At 44.5% G+C, this 22,870-nt stretch overlaps 1 protein-coding gene across 13 annotated transcripts in view; it reads right to left on the bottom strand.

The window, feature by feature from the left end:
- The window catches only part of LOC112215828 (voltage-dependent L-type calcium channel subunit alpha-1D-like), a 98,980-nt gene that overhangs the window by 15,552 nt on the left and 60,558 nt on the right, over positions 1 to 22,870 (bottom strand). For 3 of the 13 annotated variants that reach the window (XM_042299283.1, XM_042299284.1, XM_042299274.1), the window contains exons 8-30: positions 22,603 to 22,706; positions 22,269 to 22,441; positions 18,253 to 18,340; positions 18,100 to 18,126; positions 17,591 to 17,751; positions 17,044 to 17,269; positions 15,171 to 15,378; positions 14,775 to 14,895; positions 14,344 to 14,458; positions 14,166 to 14,223; positions 13,887 to 13,947; positions 13,648 to 13,792; positions 11,767 to 11,896; positions 11,142 to 11,201; positions 9,666 to 9,772; positions 9,502 to 9,589; positions 9,188 to 9,295; positions 7,449 to 7,501; positions 7,145 to 7,291; positions 6,800 to 7,001; positions 6,544 to 6,702; positions 3,049 to 3,159; positions 2,724 to 2,807 (exon numbers count right to left, since the gene is read on the bottom strand). In XM_042299283.1, the coding sequence (XP_042155217.1) occupies positions 2,724 to 2,807; positions 3,049 to 3,159; positions 6,544 to 6,702; positions 6,800 to 7,001; positions 7,145 to 7,291; positions 7,449 to 7,501; positions 9,188 to 9,295; positions 9,502 to 9,589; positions 9,666 to 9,772; positions 11,142 to 11,201; positions 11,767 to 11,896; positions 13,648 to 13,792; positions 13,887 to 13,947; positions 14,166 to 14,223; positions 14,344 to 14,458; positions 14,775 to 14,895; positions 15,171 to 15,378; positions 17,044 to 17,269; positions 17,591 to 17,751; positions 18,100 to 18,126; positions 18,253 to 18,340; positions 22,269 to 22,441; positions 22,603 to 22,706 (2,736 nt within the window). Of the gene's footprint in view, positions 1 to 1,616; positions 1,701 to 2,723; positions 2,808 to 3,048; positions 3,160 to 6,543; positions 6,703 to 6,799; positions 7,002 to 7,144; positions 7,292 to 7,448; positions 7,502 to 9,187; positions 9,296 to 9,501; positions 9,590 to 9,665; positions 9,773 to 10,999; positions 11,060 to 11,141; positions 11,202 to 11,766; positions 11,897 to 13,647; positions 13,793 to 13,886; positions 13,948 to 14,165; positions 14,224 to 14,343; positions 14,459 to 14,774; positions 14,896 to 15,170; positions 15,379 to 17,043; positions 17,270 to 17,590; positions 17,752 to 18,099; positions 18,127 to 18,252; positions 18,341 to 22,268; positions 22,442 to 22,602; positions 22,707 to 22,870 lie in introns of all 13 variants that reach the window. The other 10 variants (XM_042299279.1, XM_042299277.1, XM_042299280.1 and 7 more) reach the window with 10 other exon arrangements.

Here is a 22,870-nt window from a genome sequence, read left to right as displayed (position 1 = left end):
CGGGAATGCCCAGACACACGCTTCGTTGGATGACCGCTTGAGACACAAGCAAAACCACAGCATCTACGCGATCCCAGGTTAAACGTGAACAAAGGGACACAACAAAAGACGACCATCAACACAAACAAGATCCCAAATCAGAACTGATCTTGTCCATGGTACCGGGCCACAAAACAGATCTTGTCCATGGTACCGGGCCACAAAACAGATCTTGTCCATGGTACCGGGCCACAAAACAGGCAAGACAAAAATCCTCATGAACGAATATCATTCAGAACATATTTCATTCCAAACGAACGTGACGACATGACTGACAACAGAAACAGCTCTGTGCTGAGACGATGACGACGACGACGATGAGGAAGAGAGGGGTAGTGGGAGGGGATTCTTACCCCTGGCTCCACAATCACCTTCACCACTGGCAGGGCCTTGAGACCAAAAAGTCTGGGTTAACCACTAACAACTTGACTACCTTCATCACTCACATCACTGATGTCATCCATGAGTCATTGTCATTGGCGTAATGACTTAACTGCTTCACAATGTCATTACATTTCTTCATCGTCGATTGAATCAACCCAGCAACAATATGATTGTAACTTCTTTAATACAGCGCGGGAATCAGAAAACATCCATAACAGACATGTTACAGTAAGCATCAGTATTGACGGGACACCATCATCTTTGCCTCTCACGCAAAGCAGAATCACAAGAGCTTAAGCACAGTATGACCACGGTGGCACGTTCGGTACATAAAACGGGCCATTCAATTCTACACAGGTGAAGAAACACATTTATGAGAGTATGTTACAAGATGACTAACATAACTAATAGAATAATATAGGGTCACTTAGCTTACTTACCATGTAGGTAAGACACTGTGTTTTTTTGTGTACGTGTGTAAGGCAGTGTGTGTGTTGAGATTTGTGTTCCAAACAGAACAAAAGACAAAGCCACACAAACTTCATGATGACACACAGTCACAGAACAGCACCAAGCATGGATCACTAATCTAGATAACATATTGGAGGGAGGCATTGCAATAACCCTCATAGCTGCGGTATTCAAACTTCTTCAGCGGAATTTGAATTTCTGGCGAACCCACCACACCCCAAATCTAAATGACAACCTTCAAATCGGTACTTTTAGATTTTTACATTAAAAAAAACGTATTACATTTTCATCCCTCATATCAAAATGAAAAGAAACCAAGCAATACATTTACTCAATTTAATTACATTTCTCAACTGTTATATACTGTCCCATACAATAATCTGTACTCTTAATATTTAGTCATTTTTTTTCAAATATAAGTTTATTTGTATCTTTTTTGTGTTTCAAAACTGTCCTATCATTATAAAATCGTACAAATCTGTTGTCAGCACATTTATAGACATCCCATATCACATTTTGATCTCCAAGGATCATAGGGTTGCATTCATGGTTATCACTGCTACTAAACAGCTAGATAGAGCAACACCTTTATCAAGAGCATAGTCAATGAACATGTCTGGGACGTGAAAAAATGTTGAGATCTGGAATGCAACCCTGACGTTGTTGCAAGGCATTCCCTCCAATAGTGCTGCGGGACAAGTGGCGTGAAGATGGCTACTTACATTGATCTCAGTGATTGCAATGTCAACGACGCTACCGACAACAATTAAGGCATCAAACGTGTTCCATGCATCGGCGAAATAGTGCTGTTAGCGCCAGTCCACGGACACAAAGAGAAGAGGACAGAGAGAGAGAGAGAGAGAGAGAAAGAGACACAGAAGCAGAAAGAGAGAACGAGAAGGATAGAGATATGTGAAAATACAAATGAGTTAAGACATGAAAGAATACGGGCAACAAGTAGAAAAAGCGTCTGAGTGGCACTTGTCTGTGAGAATACAAAGCGGAGGCACCTTAACCGGGGAGGACGGGCTCGTAGTAATGGCTGGGATGGAATTAATAGAATGATATCGAAACACATCAAACACATGCGTTTGATACCATTCCGTAAACTCCATTCCAGCCATTGTTATGAGCCCGCCCTCCCCTCAGCAGGCTTCTGTCGCGCATGCCTCTAAGTAGCCCAACTGATACATATGAAACAGTGAATGAAGTTCTTCTGACTGTGATCTGTTATGAACCCTCTACAACCCTCTATAAGATATTACACGTTTCTCACTGACACAGTGCCGACACAGTGCTGAGTAACTGGCCACCATAGACCTAGACCCAACACCAGTCCTGACCAGGGATCATCTCCTAAATTCAGCCGTGGGGTGTTTTTTTTCTTGAGCGGACGGTTGGGTGGCCCGGAACATATTTACAAATCATTTGTAGACTGCAAATTGTCCGCAAGAAGCCCAAACAGATATAATATTTGACTAAAACATAATCATTTCAAACCAATCACTTGGAGTTGATTTCCTGGTGGTTTTATTATATTTTAAGTCCAAAAATGAAGATGTCAAAAAAATAAATACAAATAAATTTAGTTTTTATTGCTCAGAGAACATGGGAGGGGGGCAAATAAAACCATCCGTGGGCCGTGACGCTAGCTGGGGAACCCTGATCAAGACCTATGGGTGACCAGCCCTGAAAGAGGTTCAACACTAGGCCAAGGAGCCAACAGAGTGAGGAGTGATTCTAGAAAAAGGTGAGGGAGGCAAGGAAGGAAGGAAGGAAGGAAGGAAGAGAGGAGGCAGAGAGGAGGGCAGGTCTATTACAATACTCACATCTACCTGACTGAGAATGATGTCAACTACGCTGCCAATCACCACCAGGGCATCGAAGACGTTCCAGGCGTCTCCAAAATACCCCTACAGGCCAGGGTACAGAGCGCACCGCAGGGGGAGGTAGGGAGAGGGGTAGGAGGGTCAGTGGAGGGTAAGAGGTAGAGAGGGAAAGGGTGAGCGGGGGAGGGGGGGTGTTAAGGTCAGTACTACAGGGGGAAATGCTTGACAGAAAGACAGGGGGATGAGAGGAGTGAGAGGAGTGAGAGGGGTGAGTTAACTGGTCTATGATGCAAGCTGAGAGGCACCCTGGGTCTGACTGACTCACCCTGGGTCTGAAGGCAATCAGTTTGAGGATCATCTCTACGGTGAAGACGCCAGTGAAGACCATGTTGAGGACGTCCATGGCGTAGTTGAACAGGTGGGACTGGCCATAGTGCTGAGGAAATGGAGAGAGAGGGAGAGAGAGAGAGAGGGGGTCGGAAGATGAGAGAGAAAGGTGCATTGAAAAGCAGAAAGAAGGATGATGAGATGGGACTGAGGTACAGACATATATATACACACTGCTCAAAAAAATAAAGGGAACACTAAAATAACACATCCTAGATCTGAATGAATGAAATATTCTTATTAACTACTTTTTTCTTTACATAGTTGAATGTGCTGACAACAAAATCAAACAAAAATGATCAATGGAAATCAAATTTATCAACCCATGGAGGTCTGGATTTGGAGTGACACTCAAAATTAAAGTGGAAAACCACACTACAGGCTGATCCAACTTTGATGTAATGTCCTTAAAACAAGTCAAAATGAGGCTCAGTAGTGTGTGTGGCCTCCACGTGCCTGTATGACCTCCCTACAACGCCTGGGCATGCTCCTGATGAGGTCGCGGATGGTCTCCTGAGGGATCTCCTCCCAGACCTGGACTAAAGCATCCGCCAACTTCTGGACAGTCTGTGGTGCATCGTGGCGTTGGTGGATGGAGCAAGACATGATGTCCCAGATGTGCTCAATTGGATTCAGGTCTGGGGAACGGGCGGGCCAGTCCATAGCATCAATGCCTTCCTCTTGCAGGAACTGCTGACACACTCCAGTCACATGAGGTCTAGCATTGTCTTGCATAAGTAGGAACCCAGGGCCAACCGCACCAGCATATGGTCTCACAAGGGGTCTGAGGATCTCATCTCGGTACCTAATGGCAGTCAGGCTACCTCTGGCGAGCACATGGAGGGCTGTGCGTCCCCCCAAAGAAATGCCACCGCACACCATGACTGACCCACCGCCAAACCGGTCATGCTGGAGGATGTTGCAGGCAGCAGAACGTTCTCCACGGCGTCTCCAGACTCTGTCACGTCTGTCACGTGCTCAGTGTGAACCTGCTTTCATCTGTGAAGAGCACAGGGCGCCAGTGGCAAATTTGCCAATCTTGGTGTTCTCTGGCAAATGCCAAATGTCCTGCACGGTGTTGGGCTGTAAGCACAACCCCCACCTGTGGAAGTCAGGCCCTCATACCACCCTCATGGAGTCTGTTTCTGACCGTTTGAGCAGACACATGCACATTTTTGGCCTGCTGGGGGTCATTTTGCAGGGCTATGGCAGTGCTCCTCCTGCTCCTCCTTGCACAAAGGTGGAGGTAGCGGTCCTGCTGCTGGGTTGTTGCCCTCCTACGGCCTCCTCCACGTCTCCTGATGTACTGGCCTGTCTCCTGGTAGCGCCTCCATGCTCTGGACACTACGCTGACAAACACAGCAAACCTTCTTGCCACAGCTCGCATTGATGTGCCATCCTGGATGAGCTGCACTACCTGAGCCACTTGTGTGGGTTGTAGACTCCGTCTCATGCTACCACTAGAGTGAAAGCACCGCCAGCATTCAAAAGTGACCAAAACATCAGCCAGGAAGCATAGGAACTGAGAAGTGGTCTGTGGTTGCCACCTGCAGAACCACTCCTTTATTGGGGGTGTCTTGCTAATTGCCTATAATTTCCACCTGTTGTCTATTCCATTAGCACAACAGCATGTGAAATTTATTGTCAATCAGTGTTGCTTCCTAAGTGGACAGTTTGATTTCACAGAAGTGTTGTGTTGTTTAAGTGTTCCCTTTATTTTTTTGAGCAGTGTATATATATATATATATATATATATATATATATGAGTTAACGAGTCTGACAAAGTGTCACAGAACACAGAGAGACACAGAGGGACAGAGAAATAGACCCCGACACAGAGGGACAGAGAAATAGACTCAGACACAGATACACATATTGGGACAGAGAAATAGACCCAGGCACAGAGACACAGAGAAAGAACAGAGAGAGGGCTATAGAAGGCTACGGGGGCTATAGAGGGCTAAATAGGCCTATAGAGGGCCACAGAGGGCTATATAGAGCTATAGAGGGCTAAATAGGCATATAGAGGGCTATTTAGAGCTATAGAGGGATATATAGGCATATAGAGGGCTATAGAATGCTATAGACGGCTATAGACGGCTACAGAGGGCTATTCAGAGCTATAGAGGGCTATATAGGGCTATTTAGAGCTATAGTGGTCTATTTAGAGCTATAGAGGGCTAAATAGGCATATAGAGGTCTATAGGGGGCTATACAGGCATATAGAGGGCTATATGGGGCTATATAGGCACATAGAGGGCTATAGGGGGCTATTTAGAGCTATAGAGGGCTACATAGGGCTATTTAGAGCTATAGAGGGTGATTTAGAGCTATAGAGGGCTATATAGGCATATAGAGGGCTATTTAGAGCTATAGAGGGCTATATAGGCATATGGAGGGCTATAGAATACTAAAGGGGCTATATAGGGCTACAGAGGGCTATATAGGCCTATAGAGGACTACAGAGGGCTATTTAGAGCTATAGAGGGCTATATAGGGCTATTTAGAGCTATAGAGGGCTATTTAGAGCTATAGAGGGCTATATAGGCATATAGAGGTCTATAGGGGGCTATATAGGCATATAGAGGGCTATAGAAGGCTATAGGGGGCTATAAGGGGCTATTTAGAGCTATAGAGGGCTATTTAGAGCTATATAGGGTTATATAAGCATAGAGGGCTACAGAGGGCTATTTAGAGCTATAGGGGGCTATATAGGGCTATTTAGAGCTATAGAGGGCAATATAGGCATATAGAGGGCTACAGAGGGCTATTTAGAGCTATAGAGGGTTATATAAGCATAGAGGGCTACAGAGGGCTATTTAGAGCTATAGGGGGCTATATAGGGCTATTTAGAGCTATAGAGGGCAATATAGGCATATAGAGGGCTACAGAGGGCTATTTAGAGCTATAGAGGGCTTTATAGGGCTGTTTAGAGCTATAGAGGGCTATATAGGCATATAGAAAGCTATTTAGAGCGATAGAGGACTATATAGGGCTATTTAGAGCTATAGAGGGCTATTTAGAGCTATAGAGGGCTATATAGGCATATAGAGGGCTATATAGGCATATAGAGGGCTATTTAGAGCTATAGAGGCCTTTATAGGCATATAGAGGGCTATTTAGAGCTATAGAGGGCTTTATAGGGCTGTTTAGAGCTATAGAGGGCTTTATAGGGTTGTTTAGAGCTATAGAGGGCTATATAGGGCTATTTAGATCTATAGCGGGCTATATAGGGCTATCAAGGCATATAGAGGGCCATAGAGGGCAATGTAGGGCTATAGAGGGCCATATAGGGCCATAGAGGGCTATACAGAGCTATAGAGGGATACTTAGAGCTATAGAGGGCTGTAGAGGGCCATAGAGGGTTATATAGGGCTATAGAGGGCCATAGAGGCCTATTTAGGTCTATAAAGGGCTGGCAGTTGGGACTCACCTGGATCGCCAAACACAGTGTGTTGAGGATGATGAGAACGAACATGACGTACTCAAAGCCAGTGGAGTTAACCACATACCAGAACTTATACTGGTAGGGGTTCTTAGGGATGTACCTCCGCAGTGGACGAGCCTTCAGAGCATACTCTACACACTGACGCTAGAGAGGGTAGAGAGAACACAGAGTTAATCAAACACACCACACACACACACACACACACACACACACACACACACACACACACAAAGGCTCTTACCTGGTTTTTGTCCAGCTCACAGTTCTTGTACTCTTTCTCTCCCTGCTCCTGGAAGGTGACGATGACGAAACCGACAAAGATGTTCATCATGAAGAAGGCGATGATGATGATGTAGATGATGAAGAAGATGGAGATCTCCACGCGGTAGTTGTAGATGGGACCCATATTCTCTCTGTTGGAGTCGATGGCCTTGTACAGCAGACTGAGCCACAGAAACAAACGCACACTAATCAGTGAGACGCGTCGTCAAAATGAACGTCTGGACACGCATACGTAGGCGTGTGTATGTTCACGTACGCTTTTGCTGCGTGTGTGTGCGTGTGCGTATCTGTGAGAGGCTCTTACGCAGGCCAGCCTTCAAATGTAGAGACGGTGAACAGAGCCATCATAGCCATGAGGACGTTGTCAAAGTTGAAGTCACTGTTGTACCAGATCCTCTCCCTGACCGCAGGCAACACTGTGTCGCCATCCTTATACAGAATGTATGTGCCTCTACGCGAGGAGAGAAGAAAAAGTTACACTTTTACACACAGATTGACATATCTGTGTGACACATTAGCATACAGACATATGCACACGCACAATGGTAAGCTTACAATTGTATCCAGCATTGCGCAAGGAGGAAAAAATGGAGCGCAATCCAACTCACTTGCATTCATCCGGGCTGGACTTTGCCTCGTCTGTGCAGCGATAGAACTTGCCCTGAGCGAGAGAACAGAACATCAACAGCTGCTATTCTATCACACACATACAGTTGAAGTCGGAAGTTTTCATACAAGTTTTATTTACTCCAACCTAAGTGTTTTTCAACCACTCCACATATTTCTTGTTAACAAACTATAATTTTGGCAAGTCGGTTAGGACATCTACTTTGTACATGACACAAGTCATTTTTCCAACAATTGTTTACGGCCAGATTATTTCACTTATAATTCACTGTATCATTAATTCCAGTGGGTTAGAAATCGACAAACACTAAACAGCTTGGAAAATTCCTGAAAATGATGTCATGGCTTTAGAAGCTTCTGATAGGCTAATTGACATCATTTCAGTCAATTGGAGATGTACCTGTGGATGTATTTCAAGGCCTACCTTCAAATTCAGTGCCTCTTTGTTTGACATCATGGGAAAATCAAAAGAAATTAGCCAAGATGTCAAAAAAAATATGTAGACCTCCACAGGTCAGGTTCATCCTTGGGAGCAATTTCAAAACGCCTGAAGGTACCACATTCAGCTGTACAATCAATAGTACGCAAGTATAAACACCATGGGACCACGCAGCCGTCATACCGCTCAGGAAGAAGACGCTTTCTGTCTCCTAGAGATGAACGTACTTTGGTGTGAAAAGTGCAAATAAATCCCAGAACAACAACAAAGGACCTTGTGAAGTATCTATATCCACAGTAAAACGAGTCCTATATCAACATAACCTGAAAGACCACTCAGCAAGGACGAAACCACTGCTCCAAAACCGGCATAAAAAAGCCAGACTACAATCTGCAACTGCACATGGGGACAAAGATCGTACTTTTTGAAGAAATGTCCTCTGGTCTGATGAAATAGAACTGTTTGGCCATAATGACCATTGTTATGTTTGGAGGAAAAAGGGGAGGCTTGCAAGCCGAGGAACACTATTCCAACCGTGAAGCACGGGGGTGGCAGCATCTTGTTGTGGGGGTGCTTTGCTGCAGGAGGGACTGGTGCACTACAGAAAATAGATGGCATCATGAGGTAGGATAATTATGTGGATATATTGAAGCAACATCTCAAGACATCAGTCAGGAACTTAAAGCTTGGTCGCAAATGGGTCTTCCAAATGGACAATAACCCCAAGCATACTTCCACAGTTGTGGCACAATGGCTTAAGGACAACAAAGTCAAGGTATTGGAGTGGCCATCACAAAGCCCTGACCTCAATCCTATAGAACATTTGTGGGCAGAACTGAAAAAGTGTGTGCGAGCAAGGAGGCCTACAAACCTGACTCAGTTACACCAGCTCTGTCAGGAGGAATGGGCCAAAATTCACCCAACTTATTGTGGGAAGCTTGTGGAAGGCTACCCGAAACGTTTGACCCAAGTTAAACAATTTCAAGGCAATGCTACCAAATACTAATTGAGTGTATGTAAACTTCTGACCCACTGGGAATGTGACGAAATAAATAAAAGCTGAAATAAATCATTCTCTCTGACATTTCACATTCTTTAAATAAAGTGGTGATCCTAACTGACCTAAGACAGGGAATTTTTACTAGGATTAAATGCCAGGAATTGTGAAAAACTGAGTTTAAATGTATTTGGCTAAGGTGTATGTAAACTTCCGACTTCAACTGTATAATGAATTGCACACACACAATGCTCATTCCGTCATACTGCAATGGAGGTAGGTACCTTGAAGAGCTGCACTCCTATGCAGGCGAACATGAACTGTAGCAGCGTGGTGACGATCATGATATTACCAATGGTCCTGATGGCCACAAATACACACTGGACCACATGCTGCAGGGTCAGGGGTCAAAAACAGAGGAGACGAGAGAGAATTAAGGCAGGAATTAACCTCATTGAACCCTCTACCCTTAGCATGATGATTTGCAGGAGATTTCAGCGTCCGGTTCCTTTGTGGAAGTGTGCTAGTTAGAACTGTTTTTCTCTGGATGCGTTGTTAAACAGTTGTTCCACTGTGGCCAACTGGACCCCTGTCTCACCTTGAGGCCCTTGGCTCTGTTGATGGCCCTCAGGGGCCGCAGCACCCTCAGCACACGCAGGATCTTCACCACAGAGATGGCGGATGACCTGAACACCAAACAGAGACAGTTATGGCCACATTGGTTGGTTGCTTGATTGTTGGAGGGATGGATTGGTTACGTACTGAATGCCGAAGGACACCAGAGAGACTCCCACCACCAGTAGGTCCAGCAGGTTGAAGTAGTTCCTGCAGAAGGCTCCTTTATGGAGGAAAGCCCCAAACGCTGTCATCTGGAGAGCACAGAGATACTGGCATCAGATATCCTGAACTTATACACTGGGCTGTCCCTTACTAGACACAACAGCTTTAGCCATAACTGTAGATGACATAGACGTGGGCAGACAAACACACACCGTCTTGTTTGTCAAACCTTGTGGGGACAAACAATTGATTCCCATTAACCCTAATCCTAACCCTCCCACTAATTTGAACTTTAACCCTAAATCCCCTAGAAATAGCCTTTTTCCTTGTGGGGACACTCTTGTGGGGACTTCTGGTCCACACAAGTATAGTGAAACACGTCCACCTACACACAGATCTAGTTCCACTCTTACTGAAACTCCTACGCATGCTTTTCAATGTGATAATCAATGCCAGACAAATGGGTTTCTACAGAAACTCAGACATAACAAAGCACACATTTAATTGCACATCAGACAATCGTCGACACCTGCACATCTTCTCTCTCTTACACACACACACACACACACACACACACACACACACACACACACACACACACACACACACACACACACACACACACGACAGCACACAGGCAACAACATTTAAAACATAGACAAATGAGAACTGTTCTGACATTGGACACATTATTTCAGAGATATTGCTATTCATTTCCTATAAAGATTATAACAAAGATCGCTCAAACTGCAAAGATCGCTCAAACTGGGGAGGGGTGGGGGGTGGGTAAGGTTACATTCAAAAGAGTAGTCAAATTGCTTCAGAGTCATTCATGTGTGTCGTGGTTTCATGCACATTCTGTGGAAGTACTCGAGGGGGATGGGATGGCAACATCATACCAATAGGATGCGGATGCCAGATCTGTTTATGCTTTAGTTCAGGCCAAACTCAGAACTTGTTGGCTAAAGGAGAAACAGATCTGGCAACCAGGGTAGGAATCTCTATGGTGGAGATTCACAAAGAGGTGACCTACCATGAGCCCTCATCTTTACAAGGTGCAGTTTAAACTGGACCCAATAAGAATGCAGTGGATCATGCTACTCTCAAAAAATATATATATTGCCCCCCTCTTTTGGCTCCAAATTAAAATAATAACAACTCATCGGATAACAACTGATGCTCTCTATTGAGCTTCAGGTCCGTTTGTGATTAAAAAGAGGTGCCGTGATGGTTGCTGACAGACAAAGTACAAGCAGGCAACGTACAGTAGACAGGGGAGTGCAGCAAGGCTATGGTTGTCATAGAAACCAGGTTACCTTCAACAGGATCTCAAAGGTAAACATACTAGTGAAGACATAATCTGCATAGCCTAGGATCTGGAAAGCAACGAGAAGGTTGGAGTGTTACCACACAAGCAGTAGAGCACAGCACACACACACACAGGGGGAAAGCATTTACCTTCAACAGGATCTCAACAGTAAAGATTGCCGTGAAAGCATAGTCAAAATAACCAAGTATCTGCAAAAGGCAATGTGAAAGTTTAACAGGAGGCCAAGGCATCACCACATGACATCAACAACTTCAGAATGCATCAACCGTTCAAGTTTTGTTTTTAACATGGATATTCCATATCACCATTAAACATGATCTTAATGTAATTACTGTAAAATTACTGTAAAATTACTATCATGGAAGTAGGCATCATCTTGGTGCTATTAAAGGTGCAATATGCAGAATTGGCCCCGCCATTTCCTGGTTGGTTCTAATAGTTTGCCTAATTACCATCTAAACCGCTAAGAAATATATTTTCAATTACCAAAAATATTGTTTTTTTCAGCTGTTTGAAGCTGGTGTACAAAACCCGGAAGTAAACGATGCAAAAGCGTAGCTTAAGAACGGGAAGCATAGAAATAGCGCACATAGAACAGATCGACCTCTTCTTATGCTTGCTTTCAATGAAAATGGCAGATCTATAACTCACATTTATATGTACATTTGGTCGGGTCGCCCAAAAAGTTACATATTGCAGCTTTAAATGTTATTTTGAATGTCCGAGAAAAGGCTGCTGCTGCAGCCTACATACGATGTTGCGTGCGGAGAAGTTGCGTATGGGGTCCTCAGCAGCCAGAGACACAGAGCTCAGCATGATGAAGACCAGGATGAGGTTGGTGAAGATGTGGTGGTTGGTCAGCTTGTGGCAGGCCACCCGGACCCTGAGAAAGAAAGCCATGAAATGACACATTATTTGTGAGTGTGTGTGCGTGTGTGTGTGTGTGTGTGTGTGTCAGTTCAATACCATACTATATACCGGGTCAGTTCAATACCATACTATATACCGGGTCAGTTCAATACCATACTATATACAGGGTCAGTTCAATACCTTACTATATACAGGGTCAGTTCAATACCATACTCTTTACAGGCTCAGTTCAATACCATACTATATACCGGGTCAGTTCAATACCATACTATATACAGGGTCAGTTCAATAACATACTATATACCGGGTCAGTTCAATACCATACTATATACAGGCTCAGTTCAATACCATATTTACAATGTGCAGGGATACTGGAGTGATGGAGGTAGATATGTATAGGGTTAAGGGGACTAGGAAACAGGATAGAAGATAAACAGAGTAGAAGCAGCTTGTATGTGAGTGGGGGTGTGGGTGTGTAGAGTGTGCGTAAAGACAAAACTAGGTCAATAAATATACAAGGTATGAATATAAATGTATGTGCATATTATATGTGATTGAGCAGATGGAGTGAGTGAGTGTGTAGGGCAATGTGAGTCTGTGTAAAAACAAAACTAGGTCAATAAATATACAAGTTTAACTCAGATAGTCCGTGTAGCTATTTTCTTAGCTATTTATCAATCGTATTGATAGAAGCCGTTCAAGAGCCTGTTGGTGCCAGACTTGACGCACCGGTACGGCTTGCCGTACGGAAGTAGAGAGAATAGTCTATGGCTTGGGTGGTTGGAGTCTTTAACGATTTTCCGAGCCTTTCTACCACACCGCCCGATATAAATGTCCTGGATGGTAGGGAGCTCGGCCCAAATGATGCACTGGGCTGTCCACTCCACCCTCTGTAGCGCCATGTGATCGAGGGCAGTGCTATTGCCACACCAGGCAGGGATGCAGCCAGTCGAAATGCTCTCAATGGTGCAGCTGTAGAACTTTGAGGATTTGAGGGCCAATGCCAAACTCTTTCTAATCTCCTGAGGGAGAAGAGGCATTGTTGTGCCTTCTTCACAACTGTGCACATGTGTTTGGAGCATTTTAAGTCTTTATTGATTTGGACAGAGAGGAACTTGAAGCTCTCAACCTGCTCTACTGCAGCTCTGTCGATGTGGATGGGGGCGTGCTCACGCCCCTGTTTCCTGTGGTCCACGATCAGCTCCTTGGTCTTACTGACATTGAGGGAGAAGTTGTTGCTCTGGCACCACACTGCCAGGTCACTGACTTCCTCCCTGTAGGCTGACACATCATCAACGGTCATCTGTCCTACCACCGTCGTGTCGTCAGTAAACATGATGATTGGGTTGGAGTCATGCCTGGCCATGCAGTTGTGGGTGAACAAGGCGTACAGGAGAGGACTATGCACACACCCCTGTGGGGCCCCTGTGTTGAAAGTCAGCGTGGAGGAGGTGATGTAGCCTACCCTCACCACCTGGGGTCGGCCCGTAAGGAAGTCCAGGATCCAGTTGCAGAGGGAGCTGTTCAGACCCACAGTACTAAAGCTTGGTGACTTGGTGCTTGAGGGGACGAAGGGTGTTGAATGCTGAGCTGTAGTCTATGAACAGCATTCTCACATAGGTATTACTGTTATCTAGGTGGGTGAGGGCAGTGTGGAGAGCAATTGAGATAGCATCATCTATGGATCTGTTGGGACTGTATGCAAAAAAGTCAGTGTGCGTGTGTTTGCATAATATCCCATGTTTTGAACTGAGGCCTACTCACAGGTTAGTGTTGCTGAAGATGAAGAAAGCGCTGCCCTCAGGGATGGGCGGAGTCTTCTCCTTGACGCTGAGGTCTGACAGCCTCTGAGGACGTGGCCCAATCGGAACCTCCGGGAGCTCATCGTCGTCGTCGTCATCGTCACCTACTGGGGATACCCAGGATCGGAGACAAAGCAGTGTCAGGGCACAGAAGCTACAGCACCAAAGCTAGGACACTGACCTCAGACCAGAAGTGTTTACCTGGAGTATCTGGAGTGGGATACGGCTCCTTCTCCTCTTCCACTTCCTCCTCCAATGGAAGCTACACCCATGCAGACACAAATGACATGTCAGAACCGTATCAGTACTGTTATGAATGACACATGGTTTAACCTCACCGTAGCATTCTAAGTTGCTAAAAATGCAGACGTGAATAAATATCCAAGGATTACCAGCACAATTTGTTATCTAATGGTGCCTCTGTGTGGTTATGGATTGCTCTCCTCTGACTTTCTAATCTCTGAAACTAGAAGTGATTACCTTGATCTCCCCATCCTGGCCTTCAGGTTTCAGATCCTCTGTCTTGTCTGTGTCACTTCTGAAGAAAATGACCCCAAACAGAAGACAACCTCCATGTCAAATCAAATCAAATGTCAGGTACGGAGGAAAAACAAAACCACAACACTATATCCTATCAGTCAGACAGTATTGGCATTACCTGGAACTCTTCTTCCTCTCCTTCTCCTCCTCTTCCTCCTTCTGGGCTGTGTTCAGGCTCTCTGCGTCTGCCAGGTTGTCAACGGCAATGGCCAAGAAGACGTTCAGCAGGATGTCTGATTACACACAGGACTTAAGGGCAACAGAGCTACAACGTTCACCTAACGTTTCAATGTAATGCACTGTTCTTCACTCCTGGTCCTGTGGGCCTGCAATGTGTGCAGGGTTTTGTTCCAGCTCAGGACTAGCGTAATTGATTCAACAAACCATGTACTCATGAAGAGTAACTCATGACTAGCTGAGTCAGGTGAGTTAGTGCTGGGGCGAAACAAACGCCTGCACATATTGTGGCTCTCTAGAACCAGCGGATAACCTTGATCTAAACTCTAGACAGCTACAGGCAGTGGAATCCATGTGTTAGAAACAGGATACAGTTTCCGCAGACGAAGAGTATGATGAAGTAGATGCTGACGACCATGCCCGATGAGAAGGGTCCACCGTACGCCATGATGCCATCATACATCACAGCGTTCCAATCCTCGCCTGTCAGGATCTGAGTCGCACAACAGGGTAACGCAATGTCGTCACAATGTCATCCCATCACAACATTATTACAATGTTATTATTACAAGTCATCACAACGTCATCCCGACATTACTACAATGTTATTACTTACATGTCATCACAATGTTATCACAACGTCATATCACAACATTATCTCAACGTCGTCACAACGTTATTGCAACGTCATCGCAACAGAATCGCAACGTCATCACAACGTCAATAGGTCAATAATCACTGTCAGAGAGGCGGGTAGAGGCGGCCTACCTGAAACACTGTGAGTAGTGCCTGGGGGAAGTTGTCGAAGGTGCTCCTCTTGGTTATCGTCTCGTCGAAGTTGAACTTGCCGCCGAAGAGCTGCATGCCCAACAGGGAGAAGATGATGATGAAGAGGAAGAGCAGGAGCAGCAGGGAAGCGATGGACTTCATGGAGTTGAGCAGCGACGCCACCAGGTTACTGAGAGATGCCCAGTGGCTAAAGGGCATAGAGAGAGAGCGAGAGAGGGTTAACTTCACTAGGGTAGGGGGCAGCATTCGGAAGTTTTGGATGAAAAGCATGCCCAAATGAAACTGTCTGCTACTCAGTCCCAGAATATAGGATATGCATATAATTAGTAGATGTGGATAGAAAACACTCTAAAGTTTCCAAAACGGTAAAAAAATTATGTCTGTGAGTATAACAGAACTGATATGGCAGGCGAAAAACTGAGGAAACTCCAACCAGGAAGTACTATTATTTTGAAAGGGTGTTTTTCCATTGAAAGCCTATCCACCATACAAAGACTTAGGACCCAGTTCATGAGCTCTGTACCTTCCTCTACATGTAACCAGTCTTTAGGCATTGTTTCAGGCTTTTACTCTGAAAAATTAGGGAGATATAGCACTTTCAATCAGTGACCAGTGGAAATTTCCATTCATCAGCCATGTGCCCTGATCATGAACACGCCTTTCTTGTTTCTCCTTTCCTATTGACGAAGCTTTTGTCCAGTTGAAATATTATTGATTATTTATGACAAAAACAACCGGTGGATTGATTTTAAACATCGTTTGGCATGTTTCTACTAACTTTTATTGTACTTTAAAAAAAACTTTTCGTCCTGGAATTAGTGCCTTCTGCATTCGGATTACTGGACAAAACGTGCGAACAAAAAGGAGGTTTTTGCTCATAAAGAGGGACATTATCAAACAAAGCGAACATTTATTGTCTAACATGGAGACCTGGGAGTACCACCAGATGAAGATCATCAAAGGTATGTGATTAATTTTAATGCTATTTCTGACTTTTGTGACACTCCTTGGCTGGAAAATGGCTGTATGCGTTTCTAACATAATCACAAAGTGTGCTTTTGCCGTAAAGCGTTTTTGAAATCTGACACAGCGGTTGCATTAAGGAGAAGTTTATCTATATTTCTATGAAAACACTTGTATAGTTTATCAATGTTTATGATGAGTATTTCTGTCATTTTATGTGGCTCTCTGCACTTTCACCGGATGTTTGTTTGAGACAATGCATTTCTGACCACAACGAGCCAATGTAAACTCAGATTTTTGGATATAAATATGACCTTTACCGAACAAAACATGCATGTATTGTGTAACATGAAGTCCTATGAGTGTCATCTGATGAAGATCATCAAAGGTTAGTGATTAATTTAATCTATATTTCTGCATTTTGTGAATCCTCTCTTTGGCTGGAAAAATGGCTGTTTTATTCTGTGAATTGGCACTCACATAACAATCTTTTTGTTTGCTTTCGTCGTAAAGCCTTTTTGAAATCGGACACTGTGGCTGGATTTACAACAAGTCTTTAAAATTGTGTAAAATACTTGTATGTTTGAGGAATTTTAATTATGGGATTTCTGTTGTTTTGAATTTGGCGCCCTGCAGTTTCACTGGCTGTTGACGAGGTGGGACGCTATCGACCCACGTACCCTAGAGAGGTTAAGATGAATGCACAACACACAAACACACACATGCACACACAAACCTAGACACCGAAATACATTCTTCCAACAGTATATGACAAATCAAACCAGTGAGTAAAGAACAAGATACAAGGTGAAAGTATCACAGAGGCAAACATTTTACCCATAATACACCTCCACAACATCAGTCTATGTCCAGCCTCTCCCAGTCTCACCGTGTGACCTTGAAGATGCGTAGCAGGCGGACACAACGGAACACAGAGATGCCCAGAGGAGACATGACGGCCAGCTCCACCAGGATGGTCTCCACGATGCCGCCGCACACCACGAAGCAGTCGAAGCGGTTGAACAGGGACACGAAGTAGGCCTGCAGGCCCAGACTGTACATCTTCACCAGCATCTCACACGTGAACAAAGCCAGCAGAACCTTGTTGGCCACATCTGGAGAGCAGCGGACATCAGCATGTAGACATTGCAGTACAACACGTTCCAGTTACAAAGATCATTGCTATAGGGGATCTGGTAGGAAGGGTTACAATATGCTGCAGATATACAGTATCTGGTTTTAAAATCACAAACATTTTATTGGCTATGTCACGGATATCGTCGGATTATCAAGGACACTGTAGTACAATAACGTTGCAGATTGTACGATTCATACAGAGCATAGGATGTATACTGGGTTCCTGCAAAGGGCACTGTAAAGTGCATATTATGCTGAGGGTATGTAATTGGGAAATAGCATTTTGACCCTCTACCCACCCTGTACTTCCGTGAGCCAGTCAGGCTGGTTGTAGTGCTCTGACGAGATGGTGAGCGTGTTCAGAAACACCAGGATGATCACCAGCCAATAGAAAGACACAGACTTCACGGCAGCACGACACTTCCTGCGGCAGAACCGGTTCCAGTGACGCCATCGCCGACTGCAAGGGAGAGGAAATTATGTCACAATCTGACTCGAACTAGGAAGTGGTGTTATGTCCACACAGGATTTCTTGCACAGGTTAATTGTGAACTGTAATGAAATTATGCTTGTTAAGACAGAAGATCTCAAATCTAAGTGTCACAGACTAAACAAAAGGCAGAGATATAGTGATTGTGATGATGAGAATGTGGTGATGATGAAGAGGACATGGGCAGGAGTGCAGTGACTGATCAGGGGGAACGGAGTGTGTGTGTGAGGGGGGACACAAGCGCGTAACGATGAGTCTCCACAATGCCAGGACCATGCAAAGAAAATTCATGACACATAGTACTGACAGAGAACTGACCTGTACTTTGATTTAGTAATTTTTTGACTGGGAAAATGAAGAATCATATTGTTAATACCCATTTGCATGAATGACGTATTACAGTAGCTTTTCAAGCTAATAGTCGATCCAGGCATGAAGGAATCTTGAACCTTGACAGACGGACAGACTCACCAGTGTGGTCCACAGCAGTTAGCCTTATCGTCCTCTCCATTGGGGTTGTCAGTGTTCACAGACTCGGTCTCGCTGGCAGGCACGCTTGCTGTGACATCACACAAACACAGGAAGTAAGGTGAGATCCAATCGAACGATGGCTCTGAGTTTCAGACCTAAAGAACCCTTATGGGCGAGTGCTTTCGGTTCTATGGCTTAAATCTAGTAACCATGTCATGATTTCAAAGCCTCATGATTAAGCACAGGGCTCTTTGAGGACTGTCAATGACAGTCAGGGCTGATTCAGAGGCAGACAGTGCAGCACCTGCACAGATCATCCATGTTGTTTACTATGTGAATGGGATGACAATAGTGTGGTTTCTAAAGAGGCTCAAAACATTATACTAGTGGCTCTGTGCAGATGCTGTAAAAACCATATGCTCAAGTACAAGGTTCAAAAATACTCCACAGAACATCGAAAGGAAAAATCCAAACCACAACGCACAGAAATGGAAGAAAACAATAATGACAATGAATGACATCGAAATGACCACACAATGGATGTTTACATTGCAATCTATCTCTGTTGACCGATTTACAAATATGCATACCCTTTCCATAGTCAACATATCAATGTATTCTGCAGACAATACATACATTATTCACCTTTGGTCCATTTCTAGAGAATTCTAGGCTACAACATGCACATGGCCTCTCGTAACCTCTAGAAGCCTAAAACCTGCTGGTTGTCTCTCATGTACTTCTGATGTTTAATCCACAAATCCACCCACTCACTCACTACTTTATCAAAGACTCGGGACAAAATGAGAACAAGATCTAACGAAGAGGCTGAGTGAGTAAAGATGATTGAACTCAAAAAAATGGAGGAGCATACATCAAGCCAGTAGCAAAGCACAAGCAAGGAAATGAGGGAGGGCAAAACACACACACACACAGCACAATTTACCATGTGACTCTGTGGATTGGCTGAACCAGCCAAACTTCCCTTTCTTCTTCTCCATGAGCTCAGCCAGTGTCACCCCTTGGTGTTTAAAATGCACGCAGTACATGCATTCAGACAGCAGAGGGCACAGCGAGTCACCAGCGAAGAAGAGGGAACAATAGACAATAGACATCCACCACAGAATATCAGCACATTAAGAAGAGACTAGAGGAGCACTAAGGAAGACAGAAGAGATGAAAGAGAAAAGAAGCCAAGAACTAGAAGACAGGACAGAAGAAGAATGAGTAATAAAGCCGTTGAAGAGTAAAGGTAGAGAAGAGGAAGAAGGACATTGATTAGTATCGGCTGGGTCACACATAGTTTGACTCAATGCCGAACACTCCATGTATGCAGCACGGCAGCTAGACACCAGACACAGACAAGTGACATAGAGAGAGCCAACAGTCTAACACAGTGAGGGGGGTTGTTCCAAACACTCATCTCTCTCTTTTCCCAGACCTCACACAGACACCTCGAGGCCTCAAGTGATTCTACAACTGAGTGATCTTTGCCAAGAAAACCCATTCAGAAATCACAGACTAACATACTTCCCACTGGGTGTAAACTAAAGCATGTGCAACACTGCTACTGACCACGTATACATACGCCCTCTGACATGAAGTGTTCAAGCATGAACCTACAATTATTGAGGACAGAGTTTGATTGGGTTATCCTGATCATGATAAGACACTGGACACTGTGGCAGTATTTCCTGTTATTTTGTTTGGAATAGCCACCAGGTTAACTGATGTCCCACGCACACTCGATAAGAAACAGTACATCATGTAGTGACCATGTACAGGCCAATAGTGAGAGAGTGAGTGTGCTGCTAATACAGTCGATGGCCAATGAGGCACTCAAACCTACTGGCATGCTTTAGTCTAACTCTCTAGATCTCACAGGCTTTAGAATTTATTACAGATCAAACATATCTCCACCAGGCATTATAGCTAATGACAGATCAAACATATCTCCACCAGGCATTATAGCTAATGACAGATCAAATATATCTCTATCTCTCTGAGCCTCAGCAGAATACTCACTGAATTATATCAGCACTAAAGATGGACATCTGGGAATAGATGAGTCATGCATTGTGTGTGTGTGGGGGGGGGGGCAGAACAATGACAAAAACAGAACAACGATAACATGTCTGATGTGCCTATTATGTCTTTTAATAATGGCCCAGATGAGACTGATATCTCAATTAGAGCCGCTCTCTCTCTCGCTCAACATTGAAACACGCATGCACACACGCGCGCACACACACACTGTCCGTCTGTCTGTCTGTAACAATATCTATGCCCAGTGAGTGTCTCATTCAAACAGGAAGTGCTGTGTCGTCTCCTCCCACCACGCGTCATACTTAAATAAAAAGGTTTTGGATTACTCTCTCTTTCTTTCACATAAAAGTAATATCATCATCAATCCTGCCATTGACTACCCTGCACTGCACAGATTGAGCACACAGGCAGGGGCTGACAATAAGTGTGTGTCAGTGGAGGCTCCTCAGAGTAGGAAGGGGAGGACCATCCTCCTCAGTGAATTTCATAAAAATGGTAAAACATTTAAAAAGTTATCCTTTTTAGATAAAACTATAGAAATGATGTATTCACGTCACCAAATAATTGATTCAATCACACTTTTTGGAAGGAAGGTCTACAGTAGCCTCAACAGCACTCTGTAGGGTAGCACCATTGTGTAGCCGGAAGACAGTTAGCTTCCGTCCTCCTCTTGGTACATTGACTTCAATACAAAACCTGGGAGGCTCTTGGTTCTCACCCCCTTCCATAGACTTACAAAGTAATTATGACATCTTCCGGAGGCTGTTCTCCAACCTATCAGAGCTCTTGCAGCATCAACTGACATGTTGTCCACCCAATCAAAGGATCAGACAATTAATCTAGTACTGAAAGCATAAGCTACAGCTAGCTAGAACTGCAGTGCATAAAATGTGGTGAGTGGTTGACTCAAATAGAGACAAAGACAATAGTTGAACAGTTTTGAACAAATTAATTTCTTCAAAAATTAAGAAGCAAGAGAGCAAGAGAGATTGTAATTTTTTTTCACTTTCAGTTTAACTTAGCTAGCGAATGCACATAGCTAGTTTAGCCTACTCAAAACACCCGGTTCAAAGAGAGGGATGCTATGTTAGCTAGCTGGCTATTGCAACTGTTGGACTAATGATTACACCCTAGATCAGCTAGATGCAGGCAAGAGTATGCAAGGCGGTATTGAATGTGTCACTGTCTGTCACCATGACATTTTCTCTCGACCTGTTAGCAGCTACGTTGTAAACTTTCATTCATAGGCTAGGTTGTAACAACCTCATGATGGGTATAGGGGAACATTTGAGTATCACGTAGTGGCCTAAACCTATCTATGTTACATTGCACTGGGTGAATGAAATCTAAACGACAGTCCTCCAATATGCTGTAATAGAAATAAGGCCATGCTCGTGAAAAAAATAATCGTCCTCCCTCATCATAAACGGCACTGACCGCCACTGGTGTGTGTGTGTGTGGGGGGGGGATGGCTGGAGCAGCAGACACAACATTCACGTTCATAATTTTCTCAGGAACAGGTGGTAGAACCAACAGGGAACCAACATTCATTACTGCAAAGACTCAAAAACCTACAGGCTACTGTAGTGTTAAATATGTATATTTACCACTGATCTAACACAATAGTCTTAGATGATAACCACAGGGACAAAAAATAAAAGCAACAGCATGGAACAAGACCGCAGCAGCAGAATGCCAATGCTGGACATGCATTCATTTTGCCGTATAGAAACACATTCTCAACATCCCACCATTTAAAGCTAAACTCTTCTCTCTCTGGGCTCCACCTTGAATAGGGAAGATTAGCACTGTTACCTCACTTTTATGTCAAAGGAAATCCAATTGTCAGAGCCATGTGGATTTCAAAACTAGACCTTTGTCCCTGTCTCTGAACCACAGGTGCCCCTTGCAGGGTAGAGGGGAAGAGGTGGGAATGTGATGTGAAGGGAGTGCCGAGGTAGGCGACTCACGATTGCGTTTGCCCCCCTCCTCGTCCCCCTCCTCGTCATTCTCAGGGTCGATATCCTCGGCCTGAGTGATCCAGTCCAGGTAGCCCTTCAGATCCTCCTCCAGCTGCTGCTTCTCTCTCAGCTTCTGGAAGTCCCCACGAGCCTTGGCCTTCTCTCTCTCCTTGGAGAACTCTCTGTGGACCGACACACACACGCGCACGCACACACACACATACACACACACACACACACACACACACACACACACACACACACACACACACACACAGAAACATTTTCCCTCCATGTGTGTGGGTGCGTACGTGTATGTGTTAGCAATGCTCGGATATCTTACCCGCTTAACACTCCCAGAACCAGGTTAAGAACAAAGAAGGAACCGAAGATGACCAGACTGACGAAGTAGACCCAGGGTAGCTCAGAACCCATGGCATCGTTCATCTAAAACAACAACATTGACAGTCACAGTTCAGAGGACAATACATAAGTCCCTGTATATCAATGATCATTTAGCCCCTAATAGAAGTACAGATTACAGGCCGCCATAAAAACTCACACCTATTAAGTTTGTCGATGGAAACTATTACACCAGTAACGACAGATGA

This window comes from Oncorhynchus tshawytscha, linkage group LG16 (genome assembly GCF_018296145.1).
Source record: "Oncorhynchus tshawytscha isolate Ot180627B linkage group LG16, Otsh_v2.0, whole genome shotgun sequence".
NCBI classification, from domain to species: domain Eukaryota; kingdom Metazoa; phylum Chordata; class Actinopteri; order Salmoniformes; family Salmonidae; genus Oncorhynchus; species Oncorhynchus tshawytscha.
The sequence above is the reverse complement of the archived record's forward strand: the minus strand, read 5'-3'. Positions and strand labels throughout refer to the sequence as shown.